Source organism: Heteronotia binoei, chromosome 6, assembly GCF_032191835.1.
Source record: "Heteronotia binoei isolate CCM8104 ecotype False Entrance Well chromosome 6, APGP_CSIRO_Hbin_v1, whole genome shotgun sequence".
NCBI classification, from domain to species: domain Eukaryota; kingdom Metazoa; phylum Chordata; class Lepidosauria; order Squamata; family Gekkonidae; genus Heteronotia; species Heteronotia binoei.
Window position 1 is genome coordinate 27,912,516 of NC_083228.1, and position 22,251 is coordinate 27,934,766.

Consider the following 22,251-nt stretch of genomic DNA (forward strand, 5'->3'; position numbering starts at 1 on the left):
TGAGCAACTGTGTCTCCCCCCCTCCTCCCCCACCCCCCGCTTTCCTAGCTATATCATGACCAGATCACAAAACTAGGAGGCCTTGTCCGCAGATCCCTGCCCTGGAATCTGAAGGTGCCAGTGCCTGAATTTCTGTGTACAAAACAGGTATTATGCCACTAAGTGCCCCTCCCCAAGTCTGGACTCTGAACTGTGGACACTAAAATATGCTGTGTTTGAAGTGCCACAGAATTCCTTGTTCTTTGAAGCCTTGTTCACTCTTGCAATATATACTTTTGGACAAAAATTTACATTAAACATTGCATTGACCCTTTTAATAACACACATGTGGTCCGTATTTTTAAATACAGAACATGTACTTTGGAGTATAAACACCATTCAAAATGCGGCTTTTGCAGGTGTCCCAGATTTCTTCCTTTTGTTAAAAAAATCCTTTACCAGAAAATTGTTCATGTCACTGAATTTGAACGTCAGTGAAATTATGTATCTGCTGACAGATGTTGAGACTTTGAAAGAGCAAACTGGCCAAGATTTTAAAAAAAACCCCATGACTTTGAAAACAAGCCGTTTCAGGTATTCATGAAGACCAAAGACAGCAAGCTCGAATTTCAAGAATATTTTTCCTTTAACAGTTAGTCATGCAGGTTATATTATGGTAGGGTTGATCTCTGCAGCAGACATTGTAGAAGCCAGTTACCGGTAAGGTTGCTCTTTGTAAACAGATAACAGTACACTCTCTGCTTAAGGCAGTAGCTAGATAGTATAAGCAGTACTAGATAGATAGCAGATCTGTTGGTCAGAATAAAGGGGCAACACAAATTATTACCTATTAAGCAAACTACTATGTAATTAAAAACAGTTATGATTTTGTGAAACCATGGATTGCATCCGTAAGACATGGCTGCTCTTCACTGCCTGTTTAATAAAGTCCTTGGAATAAAGCCATTTGTAACATGTAGAGGTTGGCTTTCCAAGTGGCCTTTCTTAAGGACAGTAAGTGCTGTTCAGTAGCCCCCGTGCCCTAAACCCTGGGTTGAAGGGCAGGGGGTGTTGCATGAATTTCCCCAGGCTCTCGTATCCTATTCCCCTTATTATGCAGGAAAACTAAAGTCCTTCAGTGTCTTGGATGGCTTTAATTGTGTAAGGTCATTGTTGATGTACTTTAAGTAGATTTTTGAGTGCCACACTGAAGGTATTAAAAAGTGGGATTAAGTTAGATGGTACCTCAGTGTGAGTACCTTAGTAGCTTATTGAGTGGTGTCAGACACATGGCTTTAGAAACCTGTTTTGCATTGAACAGGACAGATAAGATGGTGTCCCTTATAAAAATAAGGAATACTAGCATTTAAAAAACACTCTTATTGTGTTTGTGTACCAGGAGGAGATGGTGCATGCAATGGAGGCAGTTTGTGATGTGATGCCTGTAAAAGTAAGAGAGGAGTGCAAGAGCTTTGTGGAAGTCTATGGCAAAGCGATCATTGATATGCTGCTGGAGGCAACCGATCCCAAATTGGTATGCGTTATGCTGAGATGCTGTGTGAACAAGGCTGTTCCTGCTGGTAAGAACTTAAATAATGCAATATAATGCACCGTGTACATTTTGGGGGGGGGGGCAGTATTGTATTTTAACTCTTAATCACAATCATAACTTGACTTTCTGAATTCTCAGAGAAAATTGCTCCAGTGCAATCACAGGGAGGTGACATTTGTGATGTGTGCAAAATGGTTGTAGCCTATTTGGACAAACAACTACAAAAGAATTCTACGACTGTGGAAATTGAGGAAGCTCTTGAAAAAGTCTGCCGCATGTTGCCAGCATCTTACTTTGATCAGGTAAAAAAGTTGATGGAAAGGATTAAAATGGCTATGAGTTAACTTGAAATGCCGCTGATCTTAAGGAAATTAAATGTTTTGAATTCACTTTGGGTAGATGCTTACTGCTGAATGTACTAACCACTGCCCAGTATATATTGGTAAAGCTTAGAGTTGGAGTGCAGGATCTAACCAGAGCATGAGGTGATAACCCAATAGGAATGATCCTTGCCAACAGAAATAATAGTTGCAGGGAATTCCTATATCTCTGAGCAACTAATTTTGGATTAGGGTAAGATTCTAATATTATAAATTGTGGAATCTCAGGAAGTGGGTTTAAAGATGAGTCTACTGGAGAACTTACAGCAGCATAACAGGGAGAGACCCTGATGGGTAGAATTCTCTGGGGGCAACCCCCCCCCAAAAAACAAAAGAACCAAGGTACTGTATATTTGAGTACTCTTCATTGAAAACCTTTCTTGCTTTAGTTTAAATAATAGTTTTATGGAATGCAGAATTTAGTTGTATGTGGCATAATTCATATTGTTAAGATGCTTTGAGTGCCATTTGGCCAGATTCAACTTGCCAACTGCAAAATATCTGACGTAGGAGTTGAGACAGTAACTGAAGACAAGAAGGGGAACAAGCCAGGCAACTTTCCAAAATGCCTTAGTGGTTTATTTAATTAGCAATATGGCCTGTGCATTTGGACAACAGAGCATTTGGCTAGAAAGCTAGAGTTGCAGCTATTGATATAGCAACTCATTTCTACCCTTTAGCAATACAAGAAATCTAGGGAAATGTTTGCTATCTTAGCTGACTGGCTGCAGTTCTAAAATCTCTGAGCAATTTTGTGTCTAATCACTTAATTAGCAAGTTTCTGCTAGATGTTATGGTGATTGTACAAATAAACTCTGGCTGATGCAAAATGCACTTGATCCCTACCTGTGTTCTTCATCCCATTTGGAACACAAATCTTTTCTGTATTCTTGATGATAGAGAACGTCTTGCCTGTTTAACCTGGCGGTGTGGGGAGATGCAAAGCATGTTCTGATTCAGATAATGAAGTATTTCAAATTTATCTGTGGGAGGATTTTTTCCCTTGAGGAAGAAACTCTATCTGAAGGTCAGGCAGATGTGATACAGGCCATGACTGAAGCTTATCATATTCAGCAGTCCAGTTGTGTGTGTTACCTTGCAGGCAGTGATTTGGAAATAGATAACTGTTAAAATAGCTTTGGATGTCTCAAGTGACACTTCCTCAGTCGACAGGCTACACAAAAGACATTGCTGTGATACAGTCTTCAAGCTAATTTCCAAGTCTCTCAGTGCTCAGCTTAACATGTTATTTACTGAAATCAGTGGGGTTTGAAAGTGGTTCATTTCAGCAGGGTTGTATTATGCAACAGTTGGCTCTGTGGTTTTTTAAAAATAGGCGCTATATATATATATAGCCTATCTCCCATGATGGAATAGCAGAGGATCTGTTTCAGCCTCTTCCCCCCCCCCCTTTCCCTTTAAATAGTGTGATCAGTTTGTGAAGCAGTATGAACCGACGGCTGTGGAGCTTTTGGCAGAAATGATGGATCCTGGTTTTGTGTGTGATGTAAGTATTGCAGCTAGAAGGATTGTTCATAGAGTTCACTCAAAATGGGGTTTTTACATAAATACCAACATTGCCGTTAAATACCACCATTTCCAATATAGTAACATGTCATTTCAAACAATTATGCATGGAGCTGTTTCCTGAAAACGTGTAAGATGTATTGTCGTGTGTCATGAAGCTTCCACCAAATAGTGTATTAAGGGAAAACTCGAGGCTTTTTCCAAGCCAAATTGATAGGTTAATACAGTGGTCGTCTGCTACCATTTTTAAATAAAACCGTTGGAAATGTGTCAGGTCTCAAAGCAAGAGGATCAACAGAGAAGGAGTATAAGAGCTCATTTGCATAACTGAAATCATTTAACTTTAGAGCTAAATGGCATGTAAAGCATATGTAAGAAGCTCTTTAGTCCTGTAAAAATCTGCCAGTCATTCCCTTCATCTTCCTGTTTATGTTAGCATCCCACCTAACCTTCTAGTATACATTAACTTAAAAGATTCTCTCTCTCTCTTTCAAAGAGCTATTTGGGGCTCCACAAACGGCTCTAGAGCTACAGACGGCAGACTCTTGTGCATATATTTTGGGCTCTTGGAAAGAGGAAAATAGAAGCTTGTTAACAATTATTGGCATTTGGCAGGTTCATAGTTTGTTAAAAATGGGGCCGCATAGCAATTTGCACTAACACACTGAAGCATAACCTTTTCTGGCCCAAAACATTAACCTTAAAATCTTAACGAGACTTCAGTATAGTTAATTTCTAAGGTACTGTGAACTATTCCTTTTTGTTGGCTACAACAGCCTCTTAATAGAATCTGTCTCTCACTGAAAAGGTATTTGCATTTATCCCCTTAGTACATGATCTCTCCCTTCCTCCTTGGAGCTGAGAGTGACAACATTCTCCCTTCTCCATTTTATTTTAAGACCCCTGCAAGGAAGTAGCTTAAGTTGAGGGCAAGAGTGGCCCCAAGTTACTCAGTAAGCTTTTTCCCTTCCTCTTTTTGTTTTATAGAAACTTGGTGTTTGTTCAAAGCCTCTGTTGGGATCAGAAATGTGTGTTTGGGGACCTGGCTATTGGTGTAAGAACATGGAAACAGCAACTAAGTGTAATGTAAGTAAACCGGATTGCTGTGTTGATGAACGCTCAGGTCCTGCAGCAAGCCAATGCCTCTGGCTTTTGTTTTTAATAAATATGACTTGAGAACAAAAATGTCAAATTTAAGTTGGGGATCTGGTTAATACAGACCTTGTCTTCTTCCTGTCTCCTAGGCTGTCGACCACTGCAAGCGTCATGTGTGGAACTAAGAAAACTCCCATTTGGGTAATATTTTTTCTTGAAGAAAACAAGAGGAGAGGGTTAGACTGGCAGAACTAAATCCTGGTGTCCTTATTTCCCCTCCTCTCAAATCTTAAGTAACTTTTTGTGATTTTCTTTGGTGTAGCAGTGCTACTACTGTGGAATGATCCACAATGTTGATCTGATGCTATTTCTGACTCCAGTTTTTAGTTCCTTTATGGTACATGAAATGCAGCTATTTAGCGAAGTTGTTCAATTAGCTGAGTGCCTTTAAGAGTAGAAGTAAATGAAAGGCACCCCAACCCCGTGTCTGACTTTAAAAATCAGTGAGAATTTTTTTTAAAGGGCACTCTTGCTGTTGGATGATTTGCTAGAGTAAGTGTGCTGGTCGTTACAAGTGGGAATCATTTCAACTCTCATTTTACCCAGTTCCTGGGTAGAAGACCCCCTTAAATTCAGTCCTGCTTGCTGGGATAAAGCTGCATCAGTCCTGGAAGTTGCCTGTGGAAGGAAGGGTATTCCTATGCAGATACATGAATATATCTGTAATACAGCACAGGCTGTGTCTCCGACTTGCTGTGAACTTGCCGTTGTGTGGCCTGAGCTAAAGTGCATTGGACTGGGTGGCTGTTAAGAGTAGGGAATACAAGTGACCATGGAAAGCTGATGCAGCAGGCAGTGCCAGTTCCTTCGAGAGCCACACAGTAGCAAGCCTTACACTTTTAGAGTTCATGACTGGGGCACCCATTCATATTGCAACATGACTTCAACACCTTGAAAACAAAGGAGATGGCCGTATCTACACTTTTAAAAACCTCAAGCAGTGTGCCTGGTGTGTTCTGACTGACGGTGGAACATATTAGCAAGAGAGCTAGCCACGTGCATGTTGACTGAAAAGGTAGAAAAGTTTGCAAGCATGAAGTAGTGGTTGCCAGGTAACCTTTTTTCCCAGTTGAGGTTTCAGAATAGCTACAAGATTCTCTCTTCTGGCACTTCCTAGTATTGGAATCATCCTTTCCTAGCAGTACATTCTTACATTCTGCATCCTCTTGCATGAGTAGCCATTCTTTAGTGTAGAGGTACCTTGAAATGTTTAGAAGCAGAGTGCCATGCTAGCAGTACACGTCCTGGCCCTGTTTGACCTTCTGAGTTCAGTGGGGGTGATGGCTCTTGGCCTGGGTAGTGCCATTGCTGCTAAGTGCAAGGAGCAAATGTCGTTTCTGCCCCATGTAGTGGCTTGTGTTGATCTCCATGCAAGCATGGACTTCGGAAGACTTACAATAGCACATGGGTGAGGGAACTTTTCTAGAGACCGTGGACCTCCAAAGGCATAGCTGTTTAAAGCAGTTCATTTTAGTTACGCAAATTCTCAACAACTTAAAAGAAACCCTAGGAAGGAGATTGAATATTCCAGCACATTAAGCTCATGAGGGCATGGAAAACTACAAGGTTGTGGAATCAGGATGGGACTCATTCTAATGGCAGCAAACTAATAATCAGTTTGAATTACTTACAGTGATGTGATTGCCATATGTAACTTCATTCTTTTCCACCTACAAGCATTTAGTGAGAGCTTCGACCTCCTTTTTTTTTTTTTGTTTAAAACTAAACTGCTGTTTGGTTTGAAGCTCTTACTACTCAAAAGCAAATAGTTTTGCCATGTTTCCCTGTCATATTATTACAGATGGTCAGCACTGACAACCGTGATATCCTGTGCTCATACAGAGGAAACATTTTCCTCTTAGCAATGGCCTTTTTGCTCTTAGAGGTTGTTGAATATTTGATGGCTAGACTGTGTAGATGCCACTTTTCTTGGCTAGAATTTCTACTTGTGTGTGTGCTCTGTTTTCTTTGTAGGAAATAAAATGGCATAATCTAATGGGATGAGGATTGTCAGAATTGGGCATGGGGGGAGTCTGTCTTCATTTCTGCTTTGTATATTGGCATATCCATTTTATTTTCACGTTCTAGATGTGAACTGGGGAAAATAAGCAGTTGCTTTAACAAAGCACTGGGGGGATTTTTTTGCACTAAAGCTTCTGTAATTTAACAATAAATATGTTACTGTAAATCTGTCTGCTTTGTGAATTTTTGACATGCATTATAGGAACTCTCTTCCTAGAGGTTTTGCATTATTACCCCAGTGCTGGAAACTTGACCACCGTAGAGTCCCTTGGTGGAAGCATCTAGTGTAACCTAAATAAATAAAACACAGGGTTGGAGCAGTTTTGTAAGTGAAAGTGCATGTCAGCAATAGTTCTAAACAGACTATATACTGTTTTGGTTAATACTTTAGATCTTGATCCTCTGTTGAATGGGACATAAACAAAAGACAACCATGTCAGTCTTGCAGTGGCTTTAAATATGAATTCATTTATTCAGTTTTATTCAGCCCCCACTCGTCTTTCTCCCCAGTGGAGGACTCAGAGCCACTTATAGCATTTTCTTCCATTTTACCCTTAAAATATCCCGTGTGTTAGTTTGAGAACGTGTGACTGCCCAAGGTCACTCAGTGAGTTTCCGTGGCATGAGTGGGGATTCGAACCTGGGTCTCTCAGATGCTAGTAGCTCTATTCCACACTAGCAAATACTTAGTAAGTGGGGCGGGGAGTCCCTGCTCCACTTAACAGGGAGAGCTGAAAGTTTCGAGAGATTGACAGTAATACTCTTGCCTATTGCAGACTGGTGAATGCTTAGACTCCTACCTAAGCTACCAGAAGTGTGCAGCACTGAGCCTTGTACTTCTTTGCTCCCACATTTGTTTTTATATTCAATCCTGGGACAGCAGCACCTGCTACAGCTGAGCAGGGGACAGATGTTTGGGGACAACAACCAATCTATAGTCCTGATTAATGAATCCTGGTTATCTGTCAGCAGGAAGAGTAGGGATTTCCCCTTCAATCTTTGGAACGGTGTCCAGGTGGGTTAAGGTATTTCCCAGAGACCAAACGTGAATCAGATTGCAGAGAAGAGTTTTCAACTGCCCCCTCCACAAGCAGAGCTCTGACAGTAGGAGGGGCAGCTTCACTCCCTTCCCCCAACAAGCATGGATTTTGTCAATTTGGGATTTGTGACCCTGGAGACAGTCTTCTTGGCTTGAAAGGGATTGCTGAAGGTAGGAGGTCATGGCAAAACTCTGCACCCACACAAGCACCTTCCACTGACTTGGCTCCCGTTTCTGTCGGAAACCACAGTAATCTCTCTGACTCCTGCGTTAAACCAACACATCTTTTTCAAAGTGGGGCCATAATTTGCAAGTCTACAGCAGTTAAAGGGAATTGAAACCTAGCTGAAAAATAGTGCAGCGTGTTGTGAATTGCGGCTGGCTTTTATGATGTCTTAGTATGTTTCCTTTCCCAAGCCAACGGAGCAGCTACTGTGTTACAATAATAATTAAAATGACCCATGGTAGGAATTAGGAAAAATGCAGAGCTTGTTTTTTCTTGCTGACAGAAAGATTTTAATTTTAACCAAGTTACCTGAAGAAGCCAACCACAGTTTAGGTAGCTAGCTGTTTGAACTAGATGAAGAAGAGACCAGAACCCCACACAAACAACCGTATGACTTGGAAGTCCTCAGTTTCTTGCAGTAATGAAGAAGAGAAGCAGCATCTCGTGAAATGACAGAGACTGGCTGTGATGTGGAAAATCTGGGTTCTCACTCAGAGTGCTTCTGCTCCTACAGATTAGGTGCATTTAATTACAATAGCCTAGGGTTGGGTGTGGTAAATGGTACTTGTGAAACCTCTGGGGTGTGGGTGGCAGTCTCCATCCTGCTGCTTGTTGCAGGACGGCTCATTGTGCGCAGGAGGCACCAGTTTAAGCTGTCCTCATTGCCAAGGCAGTCCTTCACACCAAGAACATGGAAGGCTTATGGAAAGGCTGTGTGCTGCTGATAGCCCTCTGCTTGGCTGCTTACCAAGGTAAGGACAGACATTTTATCTTGGGGAGCAGAATATAGAATGTTCCTGCGCAGGGGCCTGTTGGAAGCGTGTGTTGTCGTCCTGTGAAGGGTAATGAATGAGCTGCCCCTCTGGTTGGCTCTCCTGAGGAAGAAATGTGATGTTTGACCATTTGGAATAAAAGTTTCTAGAACAGGATGGAAAGGAATGCTGTCCGTCTTTGTAGACTTGGGTAGTCGTTTCTGCACAACGGCACAGGTGAGCATTTTGAACAAGCTGTGAAGTGAAAGCTTGGATAGGTAAGAATGCCTTGGATTCATTCTCTGTGCCTTAGTTCTGCTTCTGGAATTGACAGATACGTTCTGGTCTAGTCTATAATGGTCTATGGACTATTCACAAAACCACCTGGCTGATGCTTTAGTATGGTATGAGAGGAAGAGGGAAGTCAGTACTTGTGTGTTTAGAGGTGAACCTGGCATAAAGACAAAACCACAAAGATAAAACTGTTCCCTAAACACTGTGGGTACATAAATTTACTGTGTAAATCATATACTCAATTGGGGTATGAGTCTTCTTCCTCCCCCCCCCCCCTTTTTTTTTTACTGGCCCAGCAAGAACATAGTTTTAAGTGCTTGATTTCATCTTCAGCCACATCTTGTACTTACTGGCCCAGCACAAAGTAGCAGAGAATCTGAACTCTAGTTTCCTTTCACTTGACAATTGGAGAAGGGAGGGGGAAGAGAGTGCTTTTATTGCAGAAGAGCAAACGACTTGATTTTAAGGTAGATACTAAATGTGGAGACTCTCTTCTGCTTACTCATGTCATCTTGACAAACCAGTTTTCAGAGTTACAAGGCGTCTTGGCTTCCAGGCAGAACTTGCACCCAGCTGGTTTGGGTAGCCCAACATTGGGCAGGTTTTCAGAAGTGTTTTAGATTCACATGAAGGGGAAAGTTAAATTCATTTTCAAAACTGAACTCTTCATTTGAGTTACTTCTTTTCTAGGTAACTGAGGCAACACTGTGTGTTTGAGGGACAGGTTTATCTTTGTTTTTATCTTTATGCCAGAATTTATACTAGCTTCCAGCTGCACAGCTGGCCTTCTATGGCACCAGGACAGCTCCAGAACCTCATCTGTATTGTGTGTCCGTAACAACATGCTGTCCAAGCCGCCCTGAGCCTGCTTCAGCAGGGAGGGCAGGATATAAATGTGAGAAATAAAGTGTCTCTGAATTGGTTATAGCGTTCCAGGTTCTCTTGACAGGAGTTTAAGAAACTGTCTTGTGTTTGCTGCAGTGAACGTAATCCCTATGGTTAAGTAGAGGAGTTCGAAGGTTATTGGATGGCTTAAGGAAGGTGGAGGGCTATGGTAGGTCAGATAAAACAAAAACAGCTTCCACTTGTCTATCTTTCATAGCTGCCTCTCGTCCAGCAAAGCTGGCTCAAGCTATAATCACTATATTAAAGTAGAATCTATTGAAGCAATTCCTTCAGTGCCTTTTCAAGAAGGTATTAAGTAGGCAGGATATTACTGAAACAAGCAGTGCTCAATACGACTCAATTCAACTGCATGAAGAGGAGAGATTTGGTTTATAACTGCCTTCTGAAGGGTATTGATGTAGGGATTTTTTTTTTTTTTAAGTTGGAGCTTATCTTCTCTGGGTGCTAGAATAGCAGTTCTCAGACTTTACCCATTCAAGGGTCTCCATGTTGATTAGTTTCTTTGCAGACTTCCAAGTCTTTCCTTTTCCTTTCTGACTGGTATACGCATGCTGGAGAGCCTGTTCCCCATGGAGGATTTCCACCCCTTTGCACAAGCCTAAGAGCCTTATCAGCTTGGCTTCAAGAGCAAGTTTTAAAAACTGGTGGTCAGGTCAAGTTCTGTAGGGTCATAATTCTGAACCCATCACCTCTGATTGGAAAGGGCTTCATACTGGAGATGACACTGAAACATACGGGAAACCATTGAGATGGAGGGCAGCTCGAGAGGGGATGGGAAAGGTTCTGTGAAAACTCTTGGGCCTTGTTTGCACACAGCTCCTCAAGCAGCTTTCCTGCCTACAAAGAAGGGAGGAGACTTCTTTCTCCAGCTCTCCTGTTGCTGAGAACCAGTTTGCCCCCTAGTCTTCATTCAGCCCACCAACCTGAAGCCGCACAGTTTGGAGCGGGGCAGAGGGATAAAGGAAGCTACAGGGAGGTGTGTCGTTGCCTTCATTGTGCACAGCTCTGCTTGGGTTGCTTAGTACCTCAGCCTTGAAGCAGCTCATAGAAACAAAAAGATTAGCATCTTGCACAACCTGCACTTCTGGTGCCTAACTGAGAACTGCTATTGGCTGATAAACTGCCTATGGACACAGCAGAGTATGTCTTATCTGAAATCCTTTGTATTGGCAAATGGAATGTCAGTTCAATCTTAAATTGGATGTTGCATCAAGAATGTACCTCCCTGGTGCCACTCAGCTTCTTGGTGTTCATATGGCTTAGCTGTTTGTTCCTATGAGGACGCTGTACTTGCTCTATTGGAGCTCTCTCTATGCAGGGCTGCCCTTAAGGTTGCTCCAGAGACTAGTCCAAAATGCAGCTGTGCATGTCCTTAAGGGGGCACCTTTAAGAGCACACATACAACCAGTGCGCCATCAGCTGCATTTGCTCTGATGGTGATTTCTGCCCACTGCCCAGTATTTGGTCCACTATGGGCACGCTTACAAGTGGAAATTTTGGGAGCATTGTTCTTCTGCATCTGACTCCCATCTGGTATGCTGTGTTATTTGCTTGTATAGCTTTAATATTAGAATGCTGTTTTAATTGTGTCATCTGTTAGTTGTAACCCGCCCTGAGCCTTGCGATGCAGGGGAGGGCAGGATAGAAATCCAATGAAATAACTTTTCAGGCTGATGCTCTAAGGTGAGCTGGAATCTAGCTGGCTGCTCCCTTTCCGAACATTTTTGTTCCCCTTCTGTTGAAACAGTCTGTCCTCTTCTGAGAAGACAAAGCTCACCTTCTGTTCTTGCAAAAGATCCTCTGAGTGCCCTGGGAGGGAGGTCCCGGGACCCCAGTTTGAGAAGTGCTGTGCTCAGGGCTTCTGTGTTTGTTTGTTTGTTTGTTTTGAAGCAGGAATGCAGTTCCGACTGGCTTGGTGTCAGAGGATGTGGCCTAATGTGCAAATGAGTTCCTGCTGGGCTTTTTCTACCAAAAAAATCCCTGGTTGCGCTAAAGCATTGTTCCTATGACTTCATAATTCTTATTCGTTCTCTTTGGATGGCTTTTCTTTTTGCCCTCTGCTGTTCTGGTGGGTTGATTCTGTAGAGTACACTACCTAAGCAACCAGCCCCCCTACTCTCCAGAAACTGTTTTCTCTTTACTCAAAGATAACAATCCAAAAATTACACTGGATTTGTAATTGACCTTTTTTCCCCAAATAGGATATTGAGAAATTTTCTGCTGCTCAAGATCATATCTATGAGTTTCTAGAGTTGAAAGGAAAGGAGTACGCTACTCAGATTATGTGTATTTAAGTCTGGAGCAACTGAAACTTTATCCCATATTTTCTTTGTGTGGCGTCTGCCCCTTTGAGAGACCTGTGGATACATCTAGTGATGGTCTCCAAGGCTTCCCTTGTTTGTATGCCTTTCTTGACTGCTGATTCTGATATTACTTTGACCGCAGTTAAATTTTTGGCAGTGGTGGCTTTTATGCGAGATGGAAACAGAGTGACATCTGTAAGATTGTGTCTATCCAAGACCACTGGATTGTTGAATGACAATATTCCTCCTGTTCCAAAAATGTTGCATTTTTTCCCATGCTTGCCTAGCCTACCACCCTTCCCTACACAGTGTAGGCAGAACATTGGGCAAGGCAGGCTCAGCATGTCTGATTGCCCTAAAGGTTTATGGAAAGAGTCACACTTGTCATTCCTGGGCAATTCCACACTCTAGAGGCACACCCACCTCCTACATCATTACAACATTTCCAGGTGCAGTCCTTTGCAAGCTGAATAAGGCTCATCCTTACCCCCAGGAGATCAGCATTGTTTAGTCAAACACATACTAAGCCCAGTGAGATCAAGAGCTGTGACTAGGACTTTGATAATCAAAAGTAATCTGAACACCCCACATTTTTTCTAAGGTGATCCAGCATCCCCACTCCCGGACAGTGTAGCCCTGGCCATGCAGGAAAAGATATTCTGATGTTTTCCTCCATTTTGCCTTAAAAGTTTCAGCGTTCCTTCTCAGCCTGGACACAGGACACTATTCAGGTAATTTCTGTGCAAGTAGTCAGTGACTAGATGCTTGGCTGATAAGCAGTTCCACAGCTCAGCCTGTTCTCAAGCCTGCTGGCTGCCCTGAGCTTCAGTGGCTTCCATTACATTTTGATCCCACCCTTCCTCCAAGGTGTTGAAGGTGGTGGCTTGTGGTTCCTCCCTTCCCATCTTCCCAAGCTACATGGTAGGCTGGGCTGGAAGTGACTGGCCCGAGATGATCTAGTGAGCTGCATGATGGCTGAGTGGGGAATTTGAATCTAGCTCTTCTACTCTGGCACCCAAAGCCCTCTACACACCATGGCAATTCTTTCCCTTCCTTACACCTTGACCCATGACTGGTACAGTGCAAGTCAACATAGGGTTTGCAGTTGAGATCTCAGGCTGGGACTCTCTGGGTATTGGCAAAAGGCCTTGGGGGGGGGGAAATGGTTGGATTTAATGCCCTACATCTTAAGTTCTTTATGTCCCTCTACAGCTCCATAAATCATAGTGCTAGGAGTTTACAACTGAACTCAAAAGTCCTTGAGCTGATTGCTGCTTGCCTGCCAGGTTATGGTGCTTTGCCCCAAAAGTCTAAATTCAGAAGGAATTCAAGAAATTCCAGTAATACCAGGAGATGTGCTATTGTTCTTTACTAGGCAACACAAGAGTTCCTGTGGTAATGTATGGATGGAAAAATACAGGTGCATGTCTATAACCTTTGAAGAGGTTACCATTTGACTCTTATTTAATCACCAAGAGTCTGCAATGCTTATTGACTCAACGACAATGAGAAAGATGGTGGTAACCAGTGTTCCCTCTAAGCTGAGTCAGCATGAGCTAGCTCACAGATTTTTAGCCGCCAGCTCACGCATTTTTGTCTTAGCTCAGGAAGGATGACCCCAGAGCATAATAATTTATGCAGTAACTCACGACTTTAATACCTGTAGCTCACAAAGTAGAATTTTTCCTCACAAGACCCTGCAGTTTAGAGGGAACATTGGTGGTAACCTCACGTTGCAGATTAGGGAAGTGGTTAATACACTACTGTAGTCTGTTGCTGAAGCTGGGGTCACACAGACACACATGCATAACACAAGCATTGCTCAACATGCTTTCCGTTGTACAATATAGATTTTACACTTCAATCTACAAAAAAGCACTGCACAACTAATGATTGGGTCTATGGCTAAGAGGTCTTGGGAGGCTTCTGTGCAGAGAGCAATGTAATGACCATCCTTTGGAGGCAGAATCTCTACTTTGTCAGCAGAAGGTCACCAAATCAAACCACAGCAGCTCCAGATAAAAGGTTTAGGTGGTGATCTCCAGTAGAGATCATGAGAGCTACTGCTAGTCAGAGTTGACAGATTGACCGTAACAGGCCAGTAGTTTTACTGTGTAAGGCGGCTTCATATATTCAGCTCCTTGATCAATTTGAGAATGGGATTACTTAGAGCAGATGGCAGCAAAAGGGCATGTCTGCTGCTTGATGTCAGTGCACATTCAACCTGTTCTTCAGCAGCTGCACTGGCCGCATGTTGAATACCAGATCTGCTTCAAGGTTTTGGTTCTGACCTTTTTAAGGCCCTTAATGGTCTGGGGCCAGTGTACCTGTGGGACTGCCTCTCCCAAAATGTACCCTGAAGTGCCTTGTGCTCAGAAGATCAAAACCTGCTGCTGGTCCCTGGCCAGAAGATATCTGGCTGCTCTCAACTAGAGCCAGGGCCTTGTTGGACCTGGCTCTGGCTTGGTGGAAATCTCTACCTGGTGCCAACTGTACGCTGCGGGACCTTGCTCAGTTCCACATGACATGTAAAACAGATATGTTTTGCCAGGCCTACAGTTGAGGACAGCAACAGCCCACACTATGGCTCTCATCATGGCCTCCTCCAGGACCAGTCCCTGATCTGTCTGAGGGAGGGAGCGAAGCACAATTTTATGCCATCGCCATCATCAGATTCAGTTAATGTTATTGCAAACAGAAATTGTTTATTGTAACCTGTTGTACACCGCCCTTGAGCCCTTGGGAAGGGTGGCCTATATATTTAATAAACAATAATAAGTTCTAGAGATGGGTGTTGGCATTAAAAATAGATTGCAATTAATTCTGAATTGTTAGATTGAAAATAGCTGTGATTAAGCCCATCATTTCAAGCCAGCTTTGGGATGCACTTTCAAAGATATTAAGAAGTAAATGAAGCAAACTACTCAAAAAGGACAATTCTGGAAAGCATGAAGTGGTGTGAACTAGCATAACAGGCTAGGGAACCAGCTGCATCTTGGCTCCCATCTGAGCTTGGCATTTTTGCCCAAGGCTTACAGTGATGTGATGCTGGGCTGGCATCTTAAACATCCCTAGGTGAGAGCAGCTTTCTGTCCTGTTTGGTGCTTTCATACATGGGAGAAAATCACATGGAAAAGAAGGGAAGCGAGACAGGCCAACTTCAGTCACACCATTCCTTAAGTAATCTACTTAGTGCCCACTCTTGCCCTGCCCCGCCCCGGGAAAGCTTTCCTTACCCCCTTGCAGGGGCAAATAGTGCCTTGTCTTCATTATCATCATGGACTGGACCTTTAGATGCCTATGCAAGTATATGTAAATGTTTTCCATACACTTACAATTTTATTTGCTATAATTAAGGTAGTATTGAAAACACTAATGCTTTTTGATCGTACAGCAAACTGATCCAAATCTGAGGGCCAGACTAGATGGTTATGGCATTTATGAGCCTGACTCGTGGACCTAAATGCTGCTTCAAAGCTGAAGTTGCCATTTTAAAATGTCACAAGAGTCTGATCCCAGTCTCCTGTTCCTGCTGCCCAGAAGGCCCATTCAGCAAAGGCAGGGCCAGCCTTAGCCCTTCTGGCGCCCTAGGAAGCACAGCTCCATACCCACCTCAGTCACCTACTGTGCCTGCCACCCACTCGCGAGTAGCCCCATGAGTTGGCGGCAGGCTCGGGGCTACATGCAGGAAGGGGTGGTGATGGGGGAGAGAGGCAGGCAGCAGAGGTGAGGAGAAGTGGTGGTGATTGGGACTGGGAGGGAGGGGAAGGAGGTGGTGATTGGGGCTAGGAGGGAGGAGAAGGAGGCGGGGAGAAGTGGCGGCAATTGGGGCAGGAGGGAGGGGAAGGAGGTGGGGAGAAGCAGTGATCGGGCTGGGAGGGAGGGGAAGGAGGCAGGGAGGTGGCGGTGATCAGGGCTGGGAGGGTGGGAAAGGAAAGGAAAGGAGGTGGGGAGAAGTGGTGGTAAGGCAGTGGTGGAAGACAGCAGTGATGAGGGTAGGGAGGGGAAGGATTTTTTAAAACAAAAAGGTGGGCGCACCCAGTTTGGCACCCCTGCAGAGCCGACACCCTAGGCAAGCACCTAGTTTGCCTAGTGGAAGAGCTGGCCTTGACTGTAGGGCTCTTGGGGCCATTTTTAATGGCCAGTTTCATCTTTAAGATGGTGTTGTGTCCATGGGTCAGAGCTGTGGGTTCTGTAATGTGTAGTTGTCCAGGTGCTGGTAACCTATCTCACAAAGGTGCTAGGATGAACATGGAAATTTGGGACAGCAATATACCCTCCTTTACCTTCCTTGGTGGAAGGGCAGGGTTTAACAGCCAAGGAAGAAAAACCAGATGAAAATTTAATGTATTAAGGTATATTAACAATGTAATAGCAACAATTTACTTTTGCCATTATGCCATATTCAAAACATTCCCATTAAGAAACTGTGGCAGAAATTGAATTCTCCAGCATCTAGGATAACAAGTTCTTGCTGCAATTTCTTGCCGTACTCAACTGCATACTGGAGAACAGGAGAATCAATTGTGAATACCAAAATGCACCAAAATTAGCATTAGATCCATATTTTATGGATCTAATAAAATATGTAGTACTGAATCAATACATCATTTCTAGCAGAACTTGCTAAAAATATGGATCTAATGCTAATTTTGGTGCATTTTGTTATTCGCATTTGATTCTCCTGTTCTCCAGTATGCAATTGAGTACGGCAAGAAATTTAGGTTCTAGTACAGATTTTAACTCAAGCCTTATTTCTCCAGCAGCCCAAATAATGAAAAGAACATTGATTTTAAATAGCCTGCAAGCACTGTCAAAGGCACCTTAAATAGAAGTTCAGAATTTGAAAGGTAAAGTAAAAGCATCTGGGTCTAAAAATATTTAAGACTCAGTTCTCCTTCCTCTCACATTTTAAGGGGAGAGACTTGGTCTTGTAAACGCCTATATCCTAGCCTGTCTCCTGAGACCCACAGGGGCTAACAAATTGATGGCAAATTGCATATGCACAAAATGGACTAAAGTAGCCAGATCAAAACATAACAGCCAGATCTGCAGAAACAATTTATCATCTACCAATGCTGTGAGAAAACCCTGAATACCGAAACTGAATGGCGATCCCTAGGAATTACAGCTCATCTCCAGACTACAGAGATCAGTTCCCCTGGAGAAAATGGATCTTTTGGAGGGAGGACTCCATGGCGTTGTACCCCACTGAGGTCCCTGTCCTCCCCAGGCCCCATTCCAAAAATCTCCAGGAGTTTCCCAACCTTATTCCTCCCCCCGCATCCCTGCTGATGGCCATGGGGGACCTGGCAGTCCCATGGTGATCTCGGTCTTGCTGGTAAGTCACTCCAAAGGACTGGTCCTGTCACAGAAATGGCCCATGACTTGACTGTTGCCTAATAGATGGTTCCAAGAGAGCCCTGCAAGGAGCAGCTGTCTGAAGAACGCAGCTGGTGTGGAGGGAAAACAATGTGGTTTGACAAGTATGAGGGCCCTGGGCTTTAAAGGTAATAACCAGCAAGCCTGGGGAATTGGGGCAGGAATTACATGTTCCAAATGTATGGTAAAACAGAGTTACATGTCTGTCTAGAAAGATTCTAGGCATATTATGGCCATGGCCTTGTAGCCCTGCCCTTTGTCAACACTGTCCATTCAACCCCCCACCTAAGTTCAAGCTACTGTCCAGGGCTTCAGGACTGGGATGCAGCACAGAACTAGGGTAGAAGCAAATAGTCATGAGGTGTGGGGAGAGGAGCCTCAAAGAAGTACTATTATTTATGGCAGGATATGTGGGTGTTTGCTTTTTTTTTGCCACAGCTGTTGTATCACCAAATCTTTGGTTTTGGGAAGGGCAAAAGCTCTGTCAGGAATGCCTAAAATGGATTAGGTTCCCACATTTTAAAAAGTTAATATCTTCTGCCATACCAAAAGCTCTAAACAATTGGCATAGAAACGCCATAGGTGCATGCGCATACACATGAAGCTGCTTTTTGCTGAATCAGACTACCAGAGCATCAAGGTCAGCATTGTCTACTCAGGTTGGCAGCAGCTTTCTAGGGTCACAGCCTGAGGTCTGTCATATCACCTGATACCTAATCCATTCAACTGGAGATGTCAAGGATTGAACCCGGGACCATCTGCATACAAAGCTGATGATCTGCCACTTTGAGCCATGGCATCTCCCTGTGGAAATGGGCTTCCCCTTGCTAATCTTCATGATCTACTCAGAGGTGTCGAGCTAATTTGTTGCATGGGCCAGCCATCACATAAATGTTACTTTGTCAGGCTGCAATAAAATGTAATGTCATTTAAAGAACAGCAGTTGGTAACCTCCAAATTGATGTGGTCTCCTCAGGAGGACCCATGTCCTAGAAAGGGGATGTGCAGAGAAGCATCCACATGGGCAGACTGGAGAGCAAGTAGTGCAGTGGGGGGCAAACTCCTTTCCAATGCACTCCTGCCACCAATTTTGTGAGCCCCAGACCCCAAGGGAAAAATGCAAACTGATTGGGTAAGCCTCCCCTGTCATGAAGCTGCTCTGGGAGGGGATTGAGAAGATGTTGAACTAACCTCCCCCCCTTCCCCAAAGAAGAGTGGCAGAGGAGGCCACATGCATGACAACTGAGTCTGAGCAAAGCGCCTGATAAAAGAGACTGGATTTATACCCTGGCCCTCACTCAGAGTGGCTAACAATCTTCTCCTCCTCACAGCAGACACCCTGAGGCTGAGAGTGCTCTCTGAGAACTGCACTTGAGAGAACAGCTCTCTGAGAACTTGTTACTGACCCAAAGTACCCAGCTGGCTGCATGTGGAGGAGTGGGGAATCAAATCGAGTTCTCTGAGATTAGCGGCTGCACTTAACTGCTATACCAAACTGGCTCTGAAGACACCTGTGCAGTGGTGGCCACCTTTGGCCAAGTTGCTGGGCAATCCATGGGGGATGCTGGGGATTCAAGCCAGAGATTGCCTGCAAACTGTGCCACCTTGTGTGGCAGCAGCTACTGAAGGCCACCAGATTGTCCAGTGGGGGATGGACAGGCAATGCATGACAAGACTGTGTATGTGGTGGAGGCCTTAGGCTGCCCAGAAACCAGTATAATTTGAGATCACCAGCAGCCCCCTCCCTCCAAGATGTGGTAGCTGCCTATAGATGAAGACCATGCAGTGGTCCACTGGGGAGGCCCAGATGCTGAGCCATGTACAGAATAAAATGCTGGAGAACACCCACACCCTGTTGAGAGCCAAAGTACAGCAGCCACATGGAGTGCCAGGGCTTTTTTTGGTAGCAGGAACTCCTTTGAATATTAGGCCACACACCCCTGATGTAGTCAATCCTCCTGGAGCCTATAGTAGGCCCTGTACTAAGAGCCTTGTAAGCTCTTGGAGAATTGGCTACACCGGGAGTGTGTGGTCTAATATGCAAAGGAGCTCCTGCTACAAAAAAAGCTCTGGGGAGTGCAAATTTGGTGGCAGCATTGGCCACCAGCAGGCTCTGGCAGAGGATCATCTGTGCTCCTCTCATGCAAATGCCAGTTCCTGCAGCCATCTGGTACAGCATCCCTGGAGTTGCAGGCCAAGTGGAGACCTCCTCTTGCTCCCCTGACCTGGCATGAATGTAGCTGTGGTGGCCCCTGATTCACCAATGCGATTGCTGCTGAAGAGGAGTTCCGATCAACTGCTGATGAGGTTGTTCCACTACGCTGACATCAAGGTTGGAGTGACTCCACCTGCTGCTCTCCCCCAACCACCTGTTCCCGCTCCTTTGCACCAACTGCTCACGAGACAGAAAACAGTCCTGGATGGGCCAGTTGTGGCCCACAGGCTGTATGCTTGACATCCCTGCTCTATATCATCTGGAACATGGTTCAGGAGAAATATAAACCATGGAGAATAAGTCAATTCCATTAATAGGAAAATCTATTAAAGGAAGGACTGTTAGTGAACATTCATGCCTATGCTTGTGCTCTGATGCGAACAATGTCATATGTAGGCTTCCCAATCCCCAGGTCCCAGCGGGGGATCCCCTGTTTTTACAGGCTTCTCCCCGCCCCCAGCCAGCTGGCCAGCAGGAGAAGCCCCGCCCCCCACAATCACCATGTAGTTTTAGAGCTCCTGCAGGTCCCTTTTTAAATTATGTGCCTTTAAGGCTGAGCAGGAAGCAGGAAGGGCTTCGGAGAACGGCCCCTCCCTTTGTTTTGCTTTCATTTTCAGAGCAAGTAAAGTTTTGCAGGAACAAGACCCGGTAAGTATTTGTGTGTGTGTGAGAGAGAGAGGGGGCAGGGGATTCCCTGGTTTGGAGGCCCTCCCCCCGCTTTAGAAAGCGGGGGAGGGAAGGGAAATGTCTACTGGGCAGTCTATTATTCCCTATGGAGAACGATTCTCATAGGGAATAATGGGGAATTGATCCACGGGTATTGGGGGCTCTGGGGGGGCTATGTTTTGAGGTAGAGGCACCAAATTTTTAGTATAGCATCTAGTGCCTCTCCCCAAAATACCTCCCAAGTTTCAAAACGATTGGACCAGGGGGTCCAATTCTATGAGCCCCAAAAGATGGTGCTCCTATCCTTCATTATTTCCTATGGAAGAAAGGCATTTAAGAAGGTCTGCTGTCCCTTTAAATGTGATGTCCAGAACTCCCTTGGAGTTCAATTATGCTTGTCACACCCTTGTTCCTGGCTCCACCCCCAAAGTCCCCAGATATTTCTTGAATTGGACTTGGCAACCCTAGTCATATGGCACCTTGACACAACCCACCTCTAAATTCAACCTGGATATAATTCAACCCACTTCAAATGTCTCTTCTCTGAGTAGTGCCTGTCTGACTACTTTTCTTTGCATCACTATTTTAGCATATCAGGAAGTGGGTTCTGCCAATCAGAGAAATTATTGCTTCAAATGAAGTTTCACTTTGAGCAATACAGCATTCTGATCTTTTCAGTCCACTTCCTTACGCTTTAAATAAATGGTGTGAATTGCCCTTGAGATACTGTGAAACCTTCGAATAGTAACCAGTGTAGTGGGGGTGGGAGGGAGAGAGGCATGGAAAGGAAAACCAAAACAGAGACACTTTAAATATTATATATATATTGCAATGATGGAGTTGAGGGACATCCTGTCCCCTAGGAAGATTGTCAATAAGATTCCAATCCTGTCTTTTATTAAAAAAATCATATTTACATATGGACAATAGGTGGTGGGATTTTTTTTTTTTTAATCTGGTGGTGGAAAGCGGTGTCAAATTGCAGCCAATTTATGTCAACCTGGTCGAGTGTTCAGAAGAAGGGACGTTTAGAGGTGGCTTGCCACTGTCTGTCTCCTTGGACTTCCTTGGTGGTCTCCCATCCAGCTACTAACCAGGGCTGACCCTACTTAGCATACGAAATCTGATGAAATCAGGCTAGCCTGGCCCATCCAGATTAGGGATTTTATTTGTGTAGAACAGTTTTAATCCTACCTATTTTACAGGGAGCTCAGGGTAGCAAAGATGGTCCTGCCCGCCTCTGTTTTATCCTCACAACAACTCTGTCAACAAGGCCAAGTGATTAGCCTTGGGTCACCATGGCTGAGCAGGGATTTGAACCTACGCTTCCCTGATCCTAGTCCAATGCTTTAATTTAAACTATACCGTACTGGCTCAGCAAATAGTTGCTGTCTGTCCCCCTTCCAGCAATCTTGGTTAGTAATAATATGTGTGGTATTGCTAGAGCTGTAATTCAGTCACTTCGGAAAGAACAGGTCTTGGAACTTGGAGCAAAATATACATCAGAGGGTGGGATCTGGGAGATCTCTTACAGGGTTTCTGCAAGAGGGTACTTGTGTAAGCCCAGAGTTCTGAATTGTGTCAGGCTAATGCTTATATTAAAGGAAAAAAAACAGGTTTGGCAGTTTTTCCCCCTTGGCCTACACCCAGAGTGTTTACTAAGCTCAAGCAGAGTTTGCCATCTTGACATCCTTGCTCTAAAGCCTTGGCAATGCAAGTGAGTCGGAAATGAGTCATCTAATGAGGATTCACAGGTTTTCTGGGAGAAAATGGGTGGGTCCCATTTGTTTGTTTCTATTCACCCAGAGAGATGGAAGTCGATGCAGCATCTGGTGATGATGATGGTGATACCT

General features: G+C 44.3%; 2 protein-coding genes across 3 annotated transcripts in view; both read left to right on the forward strand.

Annotated features, from left to right (window-relative positions):
* The window catches only part of LOC132573604 (prosaposin-like), a 43,136-nt gene extending 36,355 nt beyond the window's left edge, over positions 1-6,781 (forward strand). Inside the window, exons 10-14 of the mRNA XM_060241179.1 lie at positions 1,379-1,559; positions 1,670-1,833; positions 3,338-3,418; positions 4,426-4,524; positions 4,683-6,781. Coding sequence (XP_060097162.1) covers positions 1,379-1,559; positions 1,670-1,833; positions 3,338-3,418; positions 4,426-4,524; positions 4,683-4,718 — 561 coding nt within the window. The 3' untranslated portion in view covers positions 4,719-6,781. The remainder of the gene's footprint in view (positions 1-1,378; positions 1,560-1,669; positions 1,834-3,337; positions 3,419-4,425; positions 4,525-4,682) is intronic.
* A 1,698-nt stretch (positions 6,782-8,479) lies between these two features.
* LOC132573300 (prosaposin-like) overlaps positions 8,480-22,251 on the forward strand; it is a 52,374-nt gene continuing 38,602 nt past the window's right edge. For both annotated transcript variants that reach the window (XM_060240806.1, XM_060240807.1), the window contains exon 1: positions 8,480-8,632. In XM_060240806.1, the coding sequence (XP_060096789.1) occupies positions 8,572-8,632 (61 nt within the window). In that variant the 5' untranslated portion in view covers positions 8,480-8,571. The remainder of the gene's footprint in view (positions 8,633-22,251) is intronic.